This window comes from Mustela putorius, unplaced genomic scaffold (assembly GCF_011764305.1).
Source record: "Mustela putorius furo isolate JIRA1106 unplaced genomic scaffold, ASM1176430v1.1 tig00003853_pilon_pilon_pilon, whole genome shotgun sequence".
NCBI classification, from domain to species: Eukaryota; Metazoa; Chordata; class Mammalia; order Carnivora; family Mustelidae; genus Mustela; species Mustela putorius.
This window is the reverse complement of record NW_025422005.1, coordinates 10,477,951-10,496,773: the sequence shown is the minus strand read 5'-3', so window position 1 is coordinate 10,496,773 and position 18,823 is coordinate 10,477,951. Positions and strand designations below refer to the sequence as shown.

Sequence of the window (18,823 nt, the reverse complement as noted above, 5' to 3'; positions counted from 1 at the left end):
CGCTGTGCAGTAGTATTTATTGTTACAGGGTTAAAATTCACTCCTGGGAAGACACGGGGCCGTGACCAGGCACGGAAAGGCCAGGGGCATCATCTCTGCTCACGGATAACTCGTCCTCTGTGCAGCCACAAGCTGCCTCTGTGTTGGGAAGTTCTTCTTGCCAGCCAGCCGTTGGCAATAATGCTGGCTTCGGAAGCTGCTGTGTCCCCTGGCTTTTCGCTCCTCCGCTGCTGGGAGCCCGCTGGAGCCTGGAAGAGCAGCGTAGAAGAGACAGTGCCTGGACATATGCTTTTTGCCAGATGGTGGGAGGGCTAGGCTTGGATCCATAGAGGGTTCCGGGGTCCCCCACAGCAGATACTGAAATCTCGTCCTGCCGAATCTTCCCGTTCGACCACATGGAGCCCTGTTGAGGGACCTCAAGATGTGGGGTCACTGTTCTGCGCTCTCCCTCCCCGGGCCCCCTCCATGCCGGCTGGGCCGTGCAGAGGCCCCTTCCCTTCTCCCGCATCTGGTCCAGGTTTTCTTGCAGCTTCTTCCTGCCTCTTATAGCCTGGGCCCTGATGACAGGTTTTTAGGAGAAAGGCTCAGAGTCTGCCGGGCAGGTGCCTTCCGAGGGCTCGGGTCCCTAGCTTCTCGCAGAAATACGGGATGCCTCTGCTTACTCTGGTTCTCCCCAACCTTTGGCACCAACTACCTCTTTTAAAGGGGCTAGTACCCGTGGGCACTGAGGACACCTCTCCAAGAAGCATTCCCAGGTCTGGAAGCCCTAAGACCACACCTCGGGCCCTGTGGACAGGCGGTGGCGGGTCACCGTTCCGTCCGTGGCCGCTCTGCCAGCCGGAGTCCGATTGCTCCCAGAATCTCTCCGCTCAGTCCTGCCCACCCCTGAAGCAGAGCGGATGTTTGGGGTTTTCTCTTCAGCAGACAAAGGCCACCGGATTTGACTGTGGGTGGAGGTTGTTCATTTATCAGCCGACCTGTCCTTGTGGGAAAAACCGGTTCCAAACGCTCCTCTGGCTGCGAAGGATGGGGCCGTGGGCTGGGAGAGAATGTACCACTGGGCCCAGAAGGTGCTTTCAACGTTGCTCGCGTTGCCCCAGACCTGCTGGCCTGATGCTGCAAATTGTGGCGGGGGAGCAAGGCCATCCCTGCCAGTGACCCCCCAAATTGTCCACTTGCCCATCTTATCCCCTATGGGAATGAATGGGGGAGGGGAGCGTCAGCTTCATGTCTGACAACTCGGGCCAACGTTGGCTTTAAAGCTTCAGAGCTGCACGCGGGTCCCCTTGTGCCTTCTTTCCTCACCCCGTGGCAGTCATTTCCCGCCTGGCTTGAAAGAGGCAGATCCTGGGGTCCTGGGTCGTCCAGCCTGGATGCTGGCTTGGGAGGGACCTGAGGCATCAGGTTAGAGGGGAGCCTCCCCACCCCCCACCCCATCCTGGCTGTGGGCTCTGCATCTTCAGGCACCTTGTGCGTCTGCATGTCATGCGGATCCTGGGGTTCGGAACCCCAGCAAAGCTAAGGTAGATACCGGAGCTTCTCCCTCAGGCCCTGGAGTCGGAGATGTGACCCTCGGAGGCTAAACATTCAGACGAATGGCAGGGGCCATCCACCTGTCCACCAGCCAGGCGTTTGGTTTCCAGGGGCAAGAAAAGCTGTGCTTATCTTAAGGTCAGAGAAAAAACCATGGTCGTCAGCCCTGGGGAGGAGTCATTCTCAAGTTCATCACGCCTTGGTGGAGGCTTTTCCTAGGAGGGCGAACAGTTCATTGGGTTGAAGAATGTGGGCTTTGACGGTTCTCAGAGGCGGATACTTACCTGTCCGACCGAGTCTTGGAAATTCAGACCTCTCGTGACTCTTGGGCGAATGGCTTCAGTGTTGTGATCCCCCCAGATGATTCTGACAACTCAAGCATCAGTAGAAACCCAATGCATCTTGGTCCTCCCAAATCATCACTCAGCGCCAAGGTCAGCAGGCTCAAGCCCGAACACATGAATCAGACTGGTTTTCCAGGGTGGTGTAACATAGGCTTTTCCCCTCTCTCTTTGGTCAAGCCCTACGGGGGCTCTAGAGAGTCTGAATGGTAGGCATTCCTTGTCCTCCTTTTGCACATGGCCCCAACCAGAACACAGCGGCAGAGGACCCGTTCAATGTCTGTTCTGGGTCGTGAATGGGAAATTGGGCGCTTCCTTCTGTCCCCATACCTTCCCACCTGTCTCCTGAGAGGTTACAAAGTGTGTTACAGACATTAGCAAGTGTTAATTCTCATGACGTCCCTGGGAGGGAGCCAGGAGTATTGTAGATGAAGACGTTGAGGCACAGAGAGGTGAGGCCACCGGGAAGAAGTCACACAGCAGAACAGTGGCAGAGTCAGGCAAAGGGCTGGGGGTTCCGTCCACCACCTTCATGACTTTGCTCTGCAAGGTTCGTCTCAGGGAGGGCGCTGGGAAGCACACCAGTTTCAGGTGACTGAGACGTCACAACCAAGTGTCACCGTTGTTGGGTCAACAGTGACAAGCATTTCCCTGCTTCCAATCCCAAACCCACTGTCATAGCTGGTTGTCACTGATCTAAGTCCATCCTCCCTGGTCCTATCCTCAGGATATCCTTTATCCCAATGACAGGAAATCTGCATTTCCTGGAAACTTTGCTGCTAAGCCCCACCCCTCCCTGATCACCCACCTGCCTCCACCTGCCCAGAGCAGCCACTCATGAGAGGAGAAAGCAAACAGCCGTTCTACGTGTCCACCCCGTGTGACACACGGCTTTTAGGATGGAAGGGAATGACCATCCCATTTTGCGTTCTCCCAAGAGAGATTCAGTGACCCAAGTCAGAACCGGAGTTCTCGGTCATCGGGGATACGGGGACTGGAGCCAAGAGCTCCCCCAGGCTGGCCAGAAGGAACCACTGGTCAGCCTCAGGCTTTGCTGGCTCCTTACACTGCCAGTGCTGGGCTCTGCGTGTCTGATTGGAGTCCCGCCTGCTCCTTCTGGAAGGGTGTTTTGGGGAACCGCCGGCCTCCTTCCCTCTTGGCAGCTCCGTTCAAGGCTCCAGGGACCGCCTGGACTGCTCACTGGCTGACAGTTGCTCTGAGGCGGAGCCTGGGTTACAGAGAGGCTGGGTCGACAGGTCCTTCCACCGAGCTGGAAGGTCCACAGCCTGCTCGAGACAGGCAGACTGGAGCCACCTTGTTCCCTGGAGCTCCCGTCTGCTGGGGTTTTGCCCAGGAGTAGAGGAGTATCCTCGGCCCGCGGTCCCTATGTACAGTGGAGACAGCATCTGGATACTCGTCCTCGGTGGGTGTGTTCGTGCTGGGTCTGGCGGGGAATCCATTCCTTACACGTTGGTGACCTCGAGGCTGTTGTAGCCTTCCAGACGGCACTGCTCTGACCTGCCCTGGGGGTCATCATCTCCACAGTCTTCATTTTGAAGAGAGCCATAGTCATCATGAAAGTCGGGGTCTTTGCTGCTGAAGCCCCTTCCTATCTTCCCCAGGGGCAGCTGAGAGGAGAGAAAACGAGAGGAAGCAGTGGGGGGAAGAGAAGACGAAGTGAGTGTTTTGGATCTGGGGAATGCAGGGGTCCCCCGTTCTAATTGCTGTGTGACCTTAAGCAACTTGTCTAACCTCTCTGTGCTCCTATTAGTAATCCTCCTCTGCTGCTCAGAGACACCAAGAGGGTTTTGTGAGCTAACCTTACGAGGGAGCTTCGTGTTCCCAACTGAAGGAACTGGTAAATTGCTAAGGGTGAGGACAGATACAGTCTTTTTGATTATCCTCAAAAGCCTCCCATCTCCCTCCTCAGCAGGAGGAGAGTTGAGAATGGATACGATGGAGAAGTGAGCATGTCTGAGCCTGGGCGTGAAGTCTGACCGTGTTCCTGGGTCAGGAAGAAATATTCTAGCACCTCCTGGTGTGGCAGAAAGAGCATGTATTTTGGAGGCTCACAAACCGGGGTGTGGATCCCTGCTCTGTCACTTTCCAGCTGTGTGACCCTGGACCTGTGGCCTGCCCTCTCTGAGCCTCCGTTTTCTCAGTTTCCAAGGGGGAATAGCGATTCCTTTCTCTCGGAGTAGTCGTGAAGAGTAGAAATCAGACCTGTAAAGCACACAGCGAGGTACTAGCAAAGGGTAGCTACTATTGTGAGACGCACCAGGCTCCCAGACAGATTTTTCTCTTATTGTGAACATCTCTCTATGCTAATAATCCAGACAGTGCTTTGTAACTCTTCATGTCCCTGACTGCTTTTGTTTCCAGACCACTGGTCCTCAACCTTTTGGTCAGTGTTGCCACCTTAAAAAAGGAGACTTTTGAGATATTTTCCCCCTACTCACACCCCCCCACCATGAAATTTTCACACCAAAGACACTGTGCTTCTGTTCATGTCCTGTATATATACCTGTTCCTCATAGAGAGAAAGGGTGAGGGGTTTGCCTCTCCCCCTAGGAACCAATTTCTACCCCATTCAAGACTGCATGGTCTAGACTGAGCTCGCCCGAGAGTATGGTGGGGGTTTACTCATGCATTCCCCATTCGCGCTCAGGATGGTGCCTCAAACCCCATCAGTACCCAAAAAATGTTTGCCTAATGAACAGGAGGATTTTGGATTATCCACTTCTCCCGTCTGTACCTTCACGCTTCCACTTGGGAATCGGGGTCAGTCTGAGTCTGGGTAAACAGAGAGAGGCAAACTGCGTGCCCTCTCACAGACTAGAGGCTACTCTGTGGCTGTCGGTCAGGTCGCTGAAGTTCAAAACCTTGGCTGCAGTGAGGGCTCCCCCTCACCCCAGAGCCTTGGCTTTGAGACCCAGGTGGGTCCCAGAACGTCCTGTAAAGCAGCTGCCCAGGTGATCCTGATGCAGGCAGGTGAGACCCGCGCTTCCAGATGCTACTCTAAGCCTGGGCAGAGTGCAGGGTTTGGGGGGAGTGGAGGTTGGGGGGTGGGGGTTGGGGATGGGGCTTAAGCATCATGCAGGTCATCTGATGGTGACTTCCTCCCTCCTGGTTGCACCTGTGACCTGGCCCTTTGGTCCTCTTCCACAGGCCAAAGAGGAGCTAGGAGGGGACAGTATGGGCCCAGATGACAACAAGACCTCCCCCGGGCTGTAGGACTCACAGGCGAAGGCATCCAGTGACTTACCCGGCCAGCCTTGTACTTGATACCGCCACCGCTGTTCTCCTCCTTCCCCGCCCGTGTGATGCTGGAGGCCCTCCCTGGGGGTGTCCCGAAACGCTCAGCCTCCCGGATGCCTGAGGAGCTAGAGAGAGACCCAGACTGAGTCAGCTACAGCCCTCCCAAGAGACACACACTCTCCCATGGGTGACAATGACCATAACTGCTGTGATTTACTGCGGACCTCCTGCGTGGCCCCACATGCTCAACGTTTGCTGAATGCAATCCTCAGAGTCCCTGCATGACAGTTGGGGCACGGTGGGGGGGGGAGGCCCAGAGAGGTTAAGCGATTTGTCCAGGATTACCCAGCTGGGAGCAGCAGAGCCAAGACCTGAACCCAAGTCTCTGAGACTCCAAGGTCATGTTCTTCCCCCTCCAGCGTGCTACAAACCTTCCCAGGAAAGGGAGGACTAGATGGGCGAATCCTCCCATTTGAGCTCACTGGTATGACTTGAGAAGCATCAGGAAAATCTCCCCCACTCTGCATTTGAAATCTGCACCCCCTGCCCCCACCACTGACTTAGCGCCTGAAGCGACCCCACTGCTCCTTGCGTCAAAGCATCGAAGGCTTCTGTTAGACTAGGATTCGGAGAACTGCAACCTGCAGCCAGCCCACTGACTTTGCCAATAAAGTTTTATTGGAACCCAGCCATGCCCATTAGTTTACATGTTGTCGTAGCCTACTTTCTCGCTGTAAGGACAGAGTTGAGGTCCTTGAACCCTTCCAGAAACCCTGAGAAGGGGTGATTATCCTCATTTCAAGTTGGGGGAACTGAGGCTCAGAGGGGGCAAGTTTCTTGCCTAAAATCACACAGATGATGAAGGAGGAGCCAGAATCGAGCCCTTGAAGGCCCTGCTCTGTCCCCCGTATTACACGGGACAACCCCGGAACCACCCCGGAACCACCCCAGCACCTGCTCCCTAGGCTCACATTTCAATCACTGCCAGGGGTTGGGTGGGCAGAACGTCATAACACATCACCTTCTCATGGGTGCCTGAATATCTCAGTGTGTCCCTTCCCCCCTTGGGAGCACCCCTGTTCCCCCCCCCCAATCTGTAGCTTGGGAAGCCTGCCAGCCACGGAGGTGGGAGACATGACAAGGTGTCTTATTCTGAGTGCTTGACGGCAGAGTCTGTCAGAGCTCACGGAGGAATGGTTCTTCCTCACTGAAATGCTAAGGAGAAAGCTGGAACAAGCCCATCAACAGAAAGGAGGGCCCCACGGAACCAGTTCAGACGAAAGCACGTCACGGAGACACTCCGATGCGTGTGTGAAGCCGGGAGGCGTGAACTATCAGTTGTTTGGCGGGGGCGGGTTCTGTGTCAGGAGCACTGCCTGCAGTTTGCCTCCCGGAATCCTGCTAACAAAGCCGCCGGGAAGGGAGGACATGTTCCCATATTACAGATGAGAGACTGAGGTTCAGAGGCTTGAAGTCACTGGTTTGTGTCTAATACAGGAGAAAGCAGCACAGCCCGGATCTGAACCCATGTTCCAGCCATTTCCCCTGTGGTGGAAGAAAGGGAGGCGCTGGTAGTGGGTTTGGAAAAATCATTAATATTGTTGGGCGCCTCACCGTACCTGCGTTCCTTTCCCAATTGCTTTATGCACTGTGTTGCCCTATCAGGCTCCAAGCCTTGGATTCATCCTGGGATGGAGTCTTGGGTTAGCTCTTGATAGCTATTCAATGGTCAGGGATGTTTCTCCATCTGAATCTTTCCGCCCCATCAGAGCATTCTGGAAAGACTCGCCTTAAAGGGCCAGCACCACCGGCCCTGCTCCCTCTCTCTCCGGAAAGCTGAAGTCAGCAACAGAAGGAGGGGGAGCAAGAGGGCAGGGGACAGGGCATCTTTACTGCTTGGACTGCTGCAGAGACGTCCTGGGGGCAAAGCCTGAAGAACCTGGTTAATATAATCCCCAGGCATGTGATTAAGTACTGAGGTGATATTAACCAGGCCCGGAGATCACTGTCTCTACTGGTGTTTTGCTTAGCGGGGGACTCTTGGTGCCAACAGGGATGGTCTCTAAAATTTCTTAGGAACTCATGAAGTTCTGTTTCCCCTGAGTTGACTGAGATCTCTTCCCACGGCCTGTGGCAAGTTCTCAGCAAAGGGCTCTGAGGAGAACTGACACCTGGGCCATGGATAGACACTGCCTCTCGGTGCCCTGGCTGACCAGCTCAGACCCCTCGTCTGTAAAATGAGGAGGAGGACCAAGTCCAATTTCCACTTCCTTATCCTCTTATTGGAAGGATTGCTTTCATGTCATTCCTAAGGGAATCCCTGGCCTCCCAACAGCATAAGAACCCACGCTATTTGTGCCCCACGAGAAACTTCCCCAGGGCTCACGCATGAATCGTAGATGGTCCTTAATGCACGTGTGACCTTAGGGGTGGTCAAGGGTTTAATCAGACACACGAATGCCTGCTAATCTTTAGCTAGTGCTGCCTGTCCAGGGCTCAGAATATATTAAGGCCATTACAGGTCACATGGCGCCAGATGGGGGTCAAGGAAGGTGGACAATTCTTAGGAGAAAAGCCACTTTCCTGCACCTGTTGCATCATGGCTCATGGACTAGGGTTCTTGTCAAACTCTGGTCTCCATAGAACTACTTAAAAATGCCCGAAATGTAGATTCCTGGGCTCTCCCAGGAAATACTGGTCCTATAGATCTGAGTTTGGGCAGATCCCCACCAATGATTTTGCTGTTGGGATCTGTGGATCTCACTCTGAGAATCTCTTGGATATCAGCCTACCGACAGGGAAGGGCAGTTCAAGACTTTTGGATCATTGCCACAGATGCACAATCCCTGCCGCCTCCATCAAGCTTCAGTTTCTATATAACATGGGGTGTGGCCCAGCTGCTTCCTGAGGCTTCATGTGGTTTGGGGGTTCGGCACTCAGGGTTCTGACTCAGAGAGCCTCAGATTCAAATGTGAGCTCAACAAAATGGACAAAGCTTTAGCTAGACTGATGGAGATTACAGAGGGACTCAAATGATTGAAACCAGGAATGAGAGAGGAGACAGCCCTACCAGTTCTACAGAAATAAGAGATTATAGGGAAATGATTGTAAAATCAACTGTATGGGGGCACCTGGGTGGCTCAGTGGGTTAAGCCTCTGCCTTTGGCTCAGGTCATGATCTCAGGGTTCTGGGATTGAGCCCTGCATCAGGTTCTCTGCTGAACAGGGAGCCTGCTTCCTACCCCCCCTTTCTGCCTGCCTCTCTGCCTACTTGTGACCTCTCTCTCTGTCAAATAAATAAATAAAATATTTTTAAAATTAAAAAATTAAAAATAATAAATAAATAATTTTATGCCAACCAATTAGCTAACCTAGATGAAAGACAAATTTCTAGGAAGATATAAACTATTCAAACTGATTCAAGAAGAAATAGAAAATCTGAACATATTTATAACAAAATTGAAGTAGGGGGGAAAAACCCAACTTTCCACAAAGTTCAGGACCATGTGGTTTCACCAGTGAATTTTACCAAATGTTTAAGGAATAATGACACCAATCCTTCACACAGTTTCAAGAAAAAGAAAGAAAGAAAGAAAGAAAAGAGGAAATACTTCTTAACTCATCCTACGAGGCCAGTATTACTCTGATACCAAAACCACGTAAAAATATCACAAGAAAAAGTACCTGCAGACCAACATCCTTTACAAATACAGGTGTAAAAAATCCTCATCAAAATGCTAGCACACCTAGTCCAGCAACATGTAAAAAGGACCAAGTGGGATTTATCCTAGGAATGCAAGGTTGGCTCAATGTATGAAAGCCAATGTAATATGTCATATTAATAGAGCAAAGGACAAATCTGGGCTCAGCTCCTTACTAGCTGTGTGACCTTGGGCAAGTACTTTGGCCCCCTTCAAATGAGATGTTTCCATCTATAAAGGAGGGATAGTGACACCAATTTCTTGGTCTTGTCATGAGGATGAAATTAGTGCCCACAGCAAGTGTCCACTAAATGGTGACTTTAGCTTAACTGCAATTATTTTAAGGAGAGAGTCCACTAGGAGGGCGTCTAATCTGTCTGTCCAGGTGCTTTTCCTCTGGCCAATTTTCCGATGAAGAGACTGGGATCAGTAGGCTGACGTGGCCAGCTCACTGGGACCATCAGCACCGTTAGTATCCTCACTCCTGCCTCCAAACCTCTGTCTCCGCAGCTCTCCCTGCCTGGAGTGGCCACCTCTTTTTCAACTGTGACCTTCAGGCTCAAGCACTTTGCTTCTTGGAGCCTCTGTTTCCTGATTTGTAGAAGTAGGCCACTGTGTTGTAGGGAAGTAGTGGGATCCAGGAAGGGAGGGAGCCGGGGAAGGTCAGGATCACCGGCTTCTGGAGCCCCAGAGTGGGAGCCAGCAGCCCACACTCACGTGGCTGGGTGGAAGACAGCGCTCATCTCCTCTGCCAGGTGCCTTCGGAGGATGTGCTTCCCACTGGGGATGCCCAGGGCGGTAGCCATGGCCTCGGCGTTGAACGTGGGCTCCAGCACCAACACAGCACCGTGGATGCCACTGTTGGTCAGGTTGTCCGCATACTCCTGAGGGCAAGGCACGGGGATGGTCAGGCTGCAGTGGGGGGCTGCCCTGTTAGCTTGACAGGTCTGCCCTGGTGTCCTGCCCTCTGAGGCTGAGAGGGCCACCCTGTCATCCCGAGGTGTCCTGAGGAACTGCCCTGCTCCAGGCAGGGACATGCCCCCCATAGCAAGGTCTTGTCCCCTTAGGGACTGGGTAGTATAAGGCAGTATAAGCCGGAGGGGGAATGTCCCCACTCTTTTAGGGCCATGAGGACAGTGACCAAGACTACTTTGTCACTGACGTAACTCCAGATCTTGCCAGGCAGCCCATAAATATTTGTCCGATGAGATGGGCCTGGATTCACCCAGCCCTGCTTCAGAGGACAGCCCAGCCTCTCCACCCCTGCTATGGGAAAGCCTTCATGAATGGGGTTCTGGTGCAGGGGTGGGGTGAGCGCTCCCTCTTCTTGAGCGACAGGAGGCAGGCATTCTCGCCCGCTTGGGCGACAACACTGGCTTACAGAAAACGGACACACAAACATGCATGGGATTTACAGATGCCTGCGAGCCGCTCCAGCCCACCCCCCGCCCGCCAGACCCTCACCTTCAGGTCAATGTCCCGCACCCACTTGAGCACCCGCTGGTTGGTCCAGACCACGGGGTCTATGTTCTGTGTCTCGCAGCGGGCGCGGCGCTCCTGGAGGGCCTTGTGGGGGTGGGGAGACAGTGGGTCAGTTGGGGGTGGGGGAACACGCATGGGGTCCCAAAGAGCAAGCATCCATGGTGCTGGGGGAGTTCTGGCCGGCGAGCACTGGCTCCTCTGGCCCTGTCAGTCTGGGGCTTGGCCTTTCATTCTGGGAAATGGGGAGAAGCCTGCTTCTGGGGGGGAAGGGCTGGGTGAGACCCAGCTGCTGCCTAGTTTGTACGACCCAGACACCCCACTTTCCTGACACGGAGTAGGGGCCCAACAATGCGGGTCTTCCATGAAGGGCTGACTTCTGTGGGTGCACCCAGCCCCCGGGGACAATGAGCGTCACCAACAAAACATCACCCCAGTAACATGTGGAGGGATCAGCCTGGTCCCCTTTCAGCCTCCCTGGGGGACTGGCCTCCAGATAAAGGGCTCCCGGCCTCCAGCCCCCACGTGCCGTGCCCATTTCCAAGCTTCACTGTCACGATCTGCTGGCAGGTCTCCCTCCTTCACCAGACTGCGGTTCCGGGGCTGGGGGCGGGGGCAGAGGCCGCACCTTACTACTTCTGGTGCCCAGGGCCCTGCGGGGTGTGTGTGAGAAGGACTGAAGAGCCGGACAGATCCCTCCTCTGTGCCGCTCCTCCTGACCCTGAGGGGCTTGTGCTCTGACCTCACTTTAAGAAAACAAAGCCATCTGGATAGTCTCTGCCCCGCAGGGCCCAGCGAGCGGCCTTGGGAATATTTGGGTCCCAGGGGAGCTGAAGCAGGTGCCCCGTGCTGTCTGACTTGGCAGGGCTCAGAATCAAAGGGGCAGTCAGAGCCCAAACCCTGACTCTCCCCCTGGTCCCTGGTCACCTCGCTGGCCTCCCTGTTCACTTCCCCTGCCTTAGACCAAACACTGGGACCCCATAGTCTGTCCTCTGGGCCTTTGCTCATGCTATTCCCTCTGCTAGGTTGCTTTTCCCTCACATCTCCTGCTGACTGATGCCTGGAATTCCTCTCTTAGGTCTCAGTCCAGCTGTCACGACCTCAGGGAAGCTCTCCCTGATCCCTCTGGAAGCTGCACCTTTGGGTTTTCATAAAATCCTGGACTTCCCCATTGGGCCAACTTTCCATGGTATGGTGGCATCAGCTTCGTTGTGGTTCTCCCTGATGGTCAGAGAAACTCTTGGAGAATGAGGGTTCCCCACTTTCCCTGAATTGGACACAGGGCCTGACCCATGCCCAGTAAGCAGCTGTTGGAAGAAGGGAGGAAGAGGGGGAGGGATGGGTGCGTGGATGACGAGGTCGGTGGACCTCGGTGCGATGGATGCCTGATGGGCAGATAGTTGGGTGGACAGACAGTGGGAGCCAGGGGCAGAAAGAAGGGCTGTGGAAGATGCCTCCATCGCCTGCTCTGGTCCTTACCTCCCTGTTGAAGTTCACTTGGTACAGCAGTTCGATCCCCAGCAGGATGCTGACCTGGTGGAACTTCTTGGACACATTCAGGTGTTTCTCCAGGTCCCGTTTCATCAGGGAGTGCAGCATTCGCCCGTCCACCAGGTGGTTTTGGAAGGCCTGAGAGTACTGGGACAGCCCGATGTCATTCAGCCAGGCCTTGGCCACCCAGTGATGGTCCAGGTCAGCGGCTTTGGACAGGCTGGTGAGGACAGACATGGCCAGAGAGAGAGGTGGGTGGGGACAGGTGGCAGAAACAGAGGAAGTGGGGTAGAAATGGGGCAGAGATGGGCAGAGATGAAGATGGAAAAGAACAGGGTGGGGGGAAGTGGGGGACCAAGAAATCTCAGAGATGGGCAGGAAAAAGCATGGAGTGGAGAGACAGAGAGGGAGAAAGAGACAAAGCGGAGATGGGGAGAGAGGCGGAGGCAGAGAGTGGAAGGAGAGAGAGACAGACAGAGAAACAGAGAGCGAGCCCCAAAGAAGAGAAGGGGGATCACCAGAGAGGCAGCCAAAGGGAATGGGAAAAGGGAAGAAAGCCCATTCAGATGCGCGGAGTCAAAAGAGACGGTGGCAGAGCAGCAGGGAGAGTACGGAGGGAGGAGACATATCCGGGAGCCCTCAGCATCCCCACCTGCCCCTGGGTGTGGTCCCCTCCGCACACTCCTCCGCAGTATCCCCGAAGCCCGCAGAGCTGTGGCCTGGGCCATTTCTCCTTGTTCTACAAACCAGGACGCTTTCAGACCTTGCCCAGAGTCCCCCGGTGGCACATCTTGGAATCAGAATTAAAACCCCCTCTTTGCCTATTTCAAGCCCTCTCTCCTCACCGCTCTATCTCAGCTTTCTCTCTGTCCCACACCTGTCTCAGTGCTGCTCACACAGTAGGGGCGCAACCCGTATTTCTCCAATGCAGAAAGAGGTAGGATGATCCTAGCCCCAGGTCCCCCAGACTGTCATTTCCCTGATTGCCACACGGTGGCAGCCTCACAGAAGGAATGAAAACAGAGCATCCCACCTGCGGAGGGACTTGAGCAATGACGGGCAGGACGCCAGGTTTGGGGGGGGGGGGAGCACTAAGGGATCAGGACTTGACAGGGAAATATGGGCTTACACAGCGACACTGCCCTCCTCCCCAGGTCTGGGATCAGGACCGGCATCCTTCCCCTCCCCGCAGATAGAATACCCCACACCCTCTTCCCAGCCCCTCCCTGTGCCCCCATCTCTAAGAACTGCCCCACCAGCCACTCTTGAGTGGGACTTCAGCTCCCGACTCAGCCTCCTCCTATCCACTCTCCACTGCTCACTCTGGACACCTCGGAGTCGCCCTGGACTCTGCCCGCCAACGGGTCTCCCTGCCCCTGAGTCCTCCCAGTCCCTGTCCCTTATCCAGGACCGCAGCAGAGCTGACCGCAGCGCCCCCTGCTGGTGCTCCTATATGGGTCCTCGCTGTCCTTCAGTCCACCAGGGCACACTGAACAGCGGCTGACCGCTGTGCTCGGGAGGGCCGCGGTCACAGGACGGGCACATCTTCCTTCCTGGGCTCTTCCCTTCTTTCTTCTTCCCCACACTCTCCATTCCCTGGTGGCACCATTTCCAGGGCTCTGGGTTACATTTGTAAATGAAGACCGCCACCTCTCCCTTCTTCTCTCTTCTGAGAGCCTGCTGCTCACTCTCTGCTGCCTTGGCATCTCCTGTCACACGTCTCACATTTGATGAGCTCCAAGTTAAATTCCCTGTCCCCTCTCCCAGCTCTTCCCCACCCCCAGCCATCACCCGGCTCCGGTCCCCATCTGCCCTCTTCTCCCCTCCTTCCCCAGGTCGATCAGTCCCTCTGGTCCGTATGTCTGTCCCCTTTTCTCCTTTCCTGGGTTCAAGCTCCTACCACCTCTGGCATAGATTTCGGCAGTTGCCTCTTTACTTCCCCCTGCATCGCCCCCTGCCGGCCCTGCCCCTTCTCATCCACTTTACCCACAGTAGCCAGATGGCCTTCTAAAAATATTAATCTAGGGACGCCTGGGTGGCTCAGTGGGTTAAGCGGCTGCCTTCGGCTCAGGCCATGATCCCAGCGTCCTGGGATCAAGTCCCACATCGGGCTCCTTGCTCGGCAGGGAGCCTGCTTCTCCCTCTGTCTCTGCCTGCCATTCTGTCTGCCTGTGCTTGCTCTCGCTCCCTCTCTCTCTCTGACAAATAAATAAAATCTTAAAAAATAAATAAATAAAAATATTAATCTACAATCATGTCCCTCCTCTGTTTAAAACCTCCCAGTGGAGGAACCTTAAATGCGCCTTACAAAGTGAAAGAAGCCAATCTGAAAAGACTACGTACTATATGATTCCCGTTACATGACATTCTGGAAAAGGCAGAACTATGGAGACAGTCAAAAGATTAGTGGTTGCCAGGGGTTAGGGAGACGGAAGGATGAGCCGGTGGAGCACAGGGGATTTCTTAGGCAGTGAAATTATTCAGCATATATACTGTCGCGACGAATGCATGTTCGTCCAAACCCGCAGAGGGCACAACACCAAGAGCGATCCGTTATGTAAAGTATGGACTCTGGGTGATTGGGATGCGTAGGTGTGGGTTCCTCACCTGTGACAAACGCTCCATCCGGTGGGAGGTGGGATGATGGGGGAGGCCGTGCTAGAGTCGGGGAAGGAGGATGTGGGAACCCTCTGTACCCTCCTTTCAATTTTGCTGTGAAACTAAAACTGCTCTAAAAAAATTCATTACTTTAAAAATGAGAGAGGGGGAAAAAGTTTTTTTCAAAAAAACAACTAACATTGAGAGAATTTATCATCAGAGGAATAAACTGCAGGAAATGTTGAAGAGATTTTTTCAAGAGGCAAGAAAATAATAACATGGAAACTTCCCCCACATACAAGAATAGAGGAGGACTCCTAGAAGTCACAATTAAAAAAAAGAAAGAAAGAAAGAAACGCACTGGATTCGGAAATGGGAAGATTTGAATGGACATTTCTCCAAAGAAGACATAGGAGTGGCCAATAAACACACGAAATGATGCCCGTCACTAATCATTAGGGAAGCGCAAATTTCTCTACAATGAGATACCAATTCATACCCATTAGTATGGCTAAAAAAAACCCGAGAAAACAACTGTTGTTGGGGGTGTGGTGAAATCAGAACCCTCGTGTGCTGTGGGTGAGGCTCTAAGGTGGTGTAACCTCCATGGAAAACAGTATGGCGGTTCCTCAAAAAGTCAAAAATAGAATTACCTTATGATCCAGCAATTCAACTTTTGGGTAAATACCAAAAAAGAGTTGAAAGCAGGGTCTCAAAGAGATAGCGATACACCCAAGTTCATGGCAGCATCATCCACAGTAGCTAAAATGTGGAGGCCGCCAACATCTACCAACAGAGGAGGGGCTAAGCAAAAGTTGCTCTCTATACACGGTGGAATGCATTCAGCTTTAAAAAGGAAGGATGTTTTGACACGAGCTGCATGGAAGACTCTTGAAGACATGATGCTAAGTGATGTAAGCCGGGCCCCAAAAGACAAATCCTGTGTGATTCCACTTAAATGAGGTACTGAGAGCAGTCAAAACCATAAAGGCAGAAAGTAGAAGGGTGGTCGTCATTATATGGCAGGGGAGGGGGGGAGGAGAGAACAGGGACTTCGTGTTTATTGTGTTATCATGAGCGTAGGGTTTCAGTTCTCCAAGATGAAGAGGGTCCTAGACATGGAAGGCGAGGATGACCGCCCAACAACGTGGATGTACTTTACACCAATGAACTGTGCACTTAAAACCAGTTAAGATGGAGGCGGGGTATGCCTGGGTGGCTCAGTGGGTGAAGGGTCTGAGTTTGATTTTAGCTCAGGTCACGATCTCAGGGTTGTGAGATCGAGCCCTACGTCAGGCTCCACACAGGGCATAGAGCCTGCTTAAGACTTTCTCTCTCCCTCTCCTTCTGCCCCTCCCCACCCCTCTCCAAACAAAAGCAAAAAAAAAAAAAAAAAAAAAAAAATCCCCAAAACTAGTTAAGATGATAAATATGTGTACTTTACAATAATTTTTTTTAAAGAATAAAGGTGATTGGAAATGGTAAATATCTAGGTAACTATTTTTCTCATCTGCTAATGTCCTTAAAAGAGAATGGACAGTTTAGAAGACAAATATAACAGTGTATTATGGAGCATCTAACACATACAGATAAAAATGTATGAAAACAATAGCACAAAGGCAAGAGGACAAAAAGCATTTTACACTCTACACCAAGCTGTATAATATCACTTTGAGATAGACGGTGGTAAGCTAAGGAGGTATATTGCAAACTGTAGAACCATGGTCAAAAACGAAACAAAGATGTGTAGCCCGTAAGCCAGCAGTGGGAACATTCAGTTAATAAAAAGTCAGTCGAAGAGGGGGGGAAAGGGACAAAGCGTACCCACCATAGCGAGTCCTTGGAGTGGCCCAGCACTGTCTGGCCTGCCCTTGAGGCTCTGGAGGTCCTTTCAGATGCACGGGATGCAAAGAGCTCTTGGTCCCCTTGGGCTGTGGGGCCGGCCTTTCCCTGGGCCCATTTCCTTCCAGCCCTGCCGGGACTCACCCCTCAACTCCCAGCAGAGCCTCACTCTGACCCTTTTGCACAAGGCTGTGCCCCAGCCTGCGGCTCTGACTCTAAGTATTTCCCTCAAACTGTTAATCAGCCACACATGGAACTTTAGAAATGAATGGATCTGGGGCGCCTGGGTGGGTGGCTCAATGGGTTAAAGCCTCTGCCTTCAGCTCAGGTCATGATCCCAAGGTCCTGGGATCAAGCCCCGCATCTCCCAAGGTCCTGGGATCAAGCCCCGCATCCGGCTCTCTGCTCAGCAGGTAGACTGCTTCCCCCCTTTCTCTGCCTGCCTCTCTGCCTACTTGTGATCTCTGTCTGTCGAATAAATAAATAAATCTTAAAAAAAAAAAAAAAAAAAGAATTGATCTGAGCCCAGAGACTGTGTTCCCCTCTGGAGAGCTGGCTTAGTGCACTCTGCACTCAGCAGAGGCTTCCCTGGAAGCCTGGCCAAGGAAAGGAAGGGTGGGCTCCCGGTTTCGCGAGGTCTCCTACCTGCCTCTCAGCCGCCCAGGACTGCGGCGATCCGTCCTTGTCTCCCAGCCGTGCTCTACCCCACGCCACCCTCCTCCCCCGCTTGACTGCTACCGGGCTCTGCGGTGCTTTTGCTCGCCCTGAATCCTTCCAGGCCTCTTGTGTGCTGGATCGGAGGCCCTCTCTGAGCCCAGAGCTCCCCAGAGTCCCTGTCCCTGTACCTGTCACCCTGTGGCGCAGACCACCAGCTCCTGGAGGGCGGAACCCCACCTGCGCTCAACAGCCTCAGTTCTATAATCCAACACACGGAAGACAAGGCCAGACTGGGGCCTTGACTCCAGTCCACCAGGACCAAGCTCCTGTCCTGGAAACTTCTGACCCAAGACAAGCTCCCTTCTAGGAAGAGAAAGTCCCAGGTGGACCTCCTCCCAGCGCCTCTTAAGGCCTTGGCTTCAGAGCAGCCCTTCCCAGGACCGTCAGCCACGCCCCTCCCAGGACCGTCAGCCACGCCTCTCCCAGGACCGTCAGCCACGCCCCTCCCAGGACCGTCAGCCACGCCCCTCCCAGGACCACCAGCCACCATCAGGGCTCTCTTGCCCTGGCCAGGCGTGGGAGCTCCCAGCCCTCCCATCCAATGCCCTGGGCCCAGGGTTGTCACTTGTGGGGACCAGAAGCCCTCTTCCCCCGCCTGAGGGAGGGTTTGCTCAGCAAATCAACTGTGCAACAAGACACGGGGCGGGGAGGGGGGGAGGGGCACCTGGCTGAACCTAAGAGAGGGAAGCCATTTATAGTCCCCAATATCCATCCCCATGCTGTCAATTAATGCGTGTCTGCCCTTCAGAACGGTTCTCTTTTCATTAAAGTTGTCCCCATGGGGCCTCAGCTTGGCAACAATTTCCCAGCTGTTGGTCCGAGCTATCCTTAAGTGCCCAAGTTGAACAAGACAGCGTGACTTTAGGAGTGATTCAGATGTTTTATAAAATTTGACATTGTCCCTGCCCCAAACCGAGCTAGATGAGACCCCGAAATCTGAGTTTGGGCACAAAATTGAGACATCATCTGGGTCATGATTCAACGCAGAAAACACGAGGCCATGGGGGGCCCGATCCCTGTTGGCTCCCGGACCTTGCGTCTCTCCCCTCGCTTCCTCACCTGCAAAATGGGGCTCACCATGGTCGCCTCACAGAAGCTGGGAAGGCTGAGAGGTGAGAGAGCGTGAAACCCTCAGCACAGAGTCTGGGGCACATTCCGTGTCCCATAAACGCGAGTAGTAGGGGTTATCAATGTTTTTAGCGTTGAGGGGCCATGGGATGATGGGAGGGGGACTGACTCTGAAATTAGGTATTTTGTAGCATGACTTTGCACGCATGATTTCTCCAGGCCTCACTTTGTCTGTCTTTAAAATGGGGGTAAAAATGTCTATCCTACATTGATGTTGGGACGGTAAAATAAAATCATGGACATACAGCGACGGGCGATGGGGCTGGTGGATTTGGTGGTCGGTATTTTAGAGATAAGGGGACCCAGGTCCAGAGAGGGCAATGTCATGCCCAGAGCCACACAGGCTGTGTTCTTGAAGATGACCTCACTGGGGTTCTTACCCTTAGAGTTCATGGGCCCCTGAAAGTTCTGGGAGTGAGTCAAAGGGTTCCAGAATGCAGTTGTCAAGTTTTGTATAATATCGCCTCTGGAGAAAGTGTCAACAGTTTTTATGAGATTCTCAGAGTGGCCGTAGTCTCCAAAAGTTACAAGATCCGCTGTTCTAATCTAACCCCCTTCAATTCACAGCTGGAGAAACTAGGTGCCAGAGAGCAAGTTAGAGACAGGCCACATTTCCGCAGGGCATGAGACCCTCCCTCCTGCAGGAGGCCTGGGGGTGTCTAACTGGGGCGGGGGGGGGACACAGGATCCTTGGAGACAGTCCTGATCTCAGCTTTCAGAATTTGTCAAACTCCG

General features: G+C 53.5%; 1 protein-coding gene across 2 annotated transcripts in view; it reads right to left on the bottom strand.

Moving 5' to 3' along the window:
- Window positions 1-18,823, bottom strand: part of KAZN (kazrin, periplakin interacting protein) — a 1,025,916-nt gene continuing 1,007,093 nt past the window's right edge. For both annotated transcript variants that reach the window (XM_045063784.1, XM_045063785.1), the window contains 5 exons: window positions 11,792-12,023; window positions 10,298-10,399; window positions 9,551-9,717; window positions 5,140-5,257; window positions 1-3,502 (listed from right to left, as the gene is read on the bottom strand). In XM_045063784.1, coding sequence (XP_044919719.1) covers window positions 3,338-3,502; window positions 5,140-5,257; window positions 9,551-9,717; window positions 10,298-10,399; window positions 11,792-12,023 — 784 coding nt within the window. In that variant the 3' untranslated portion in view covers window positions 1-3,337. The remainder of the gene's footprint in view (window positions 3,503-5,139; window positions 5,258-9,550; window positions 9,718-10,297; window positions 10,400-11,791; window positions 12,024-18,823) is intronic.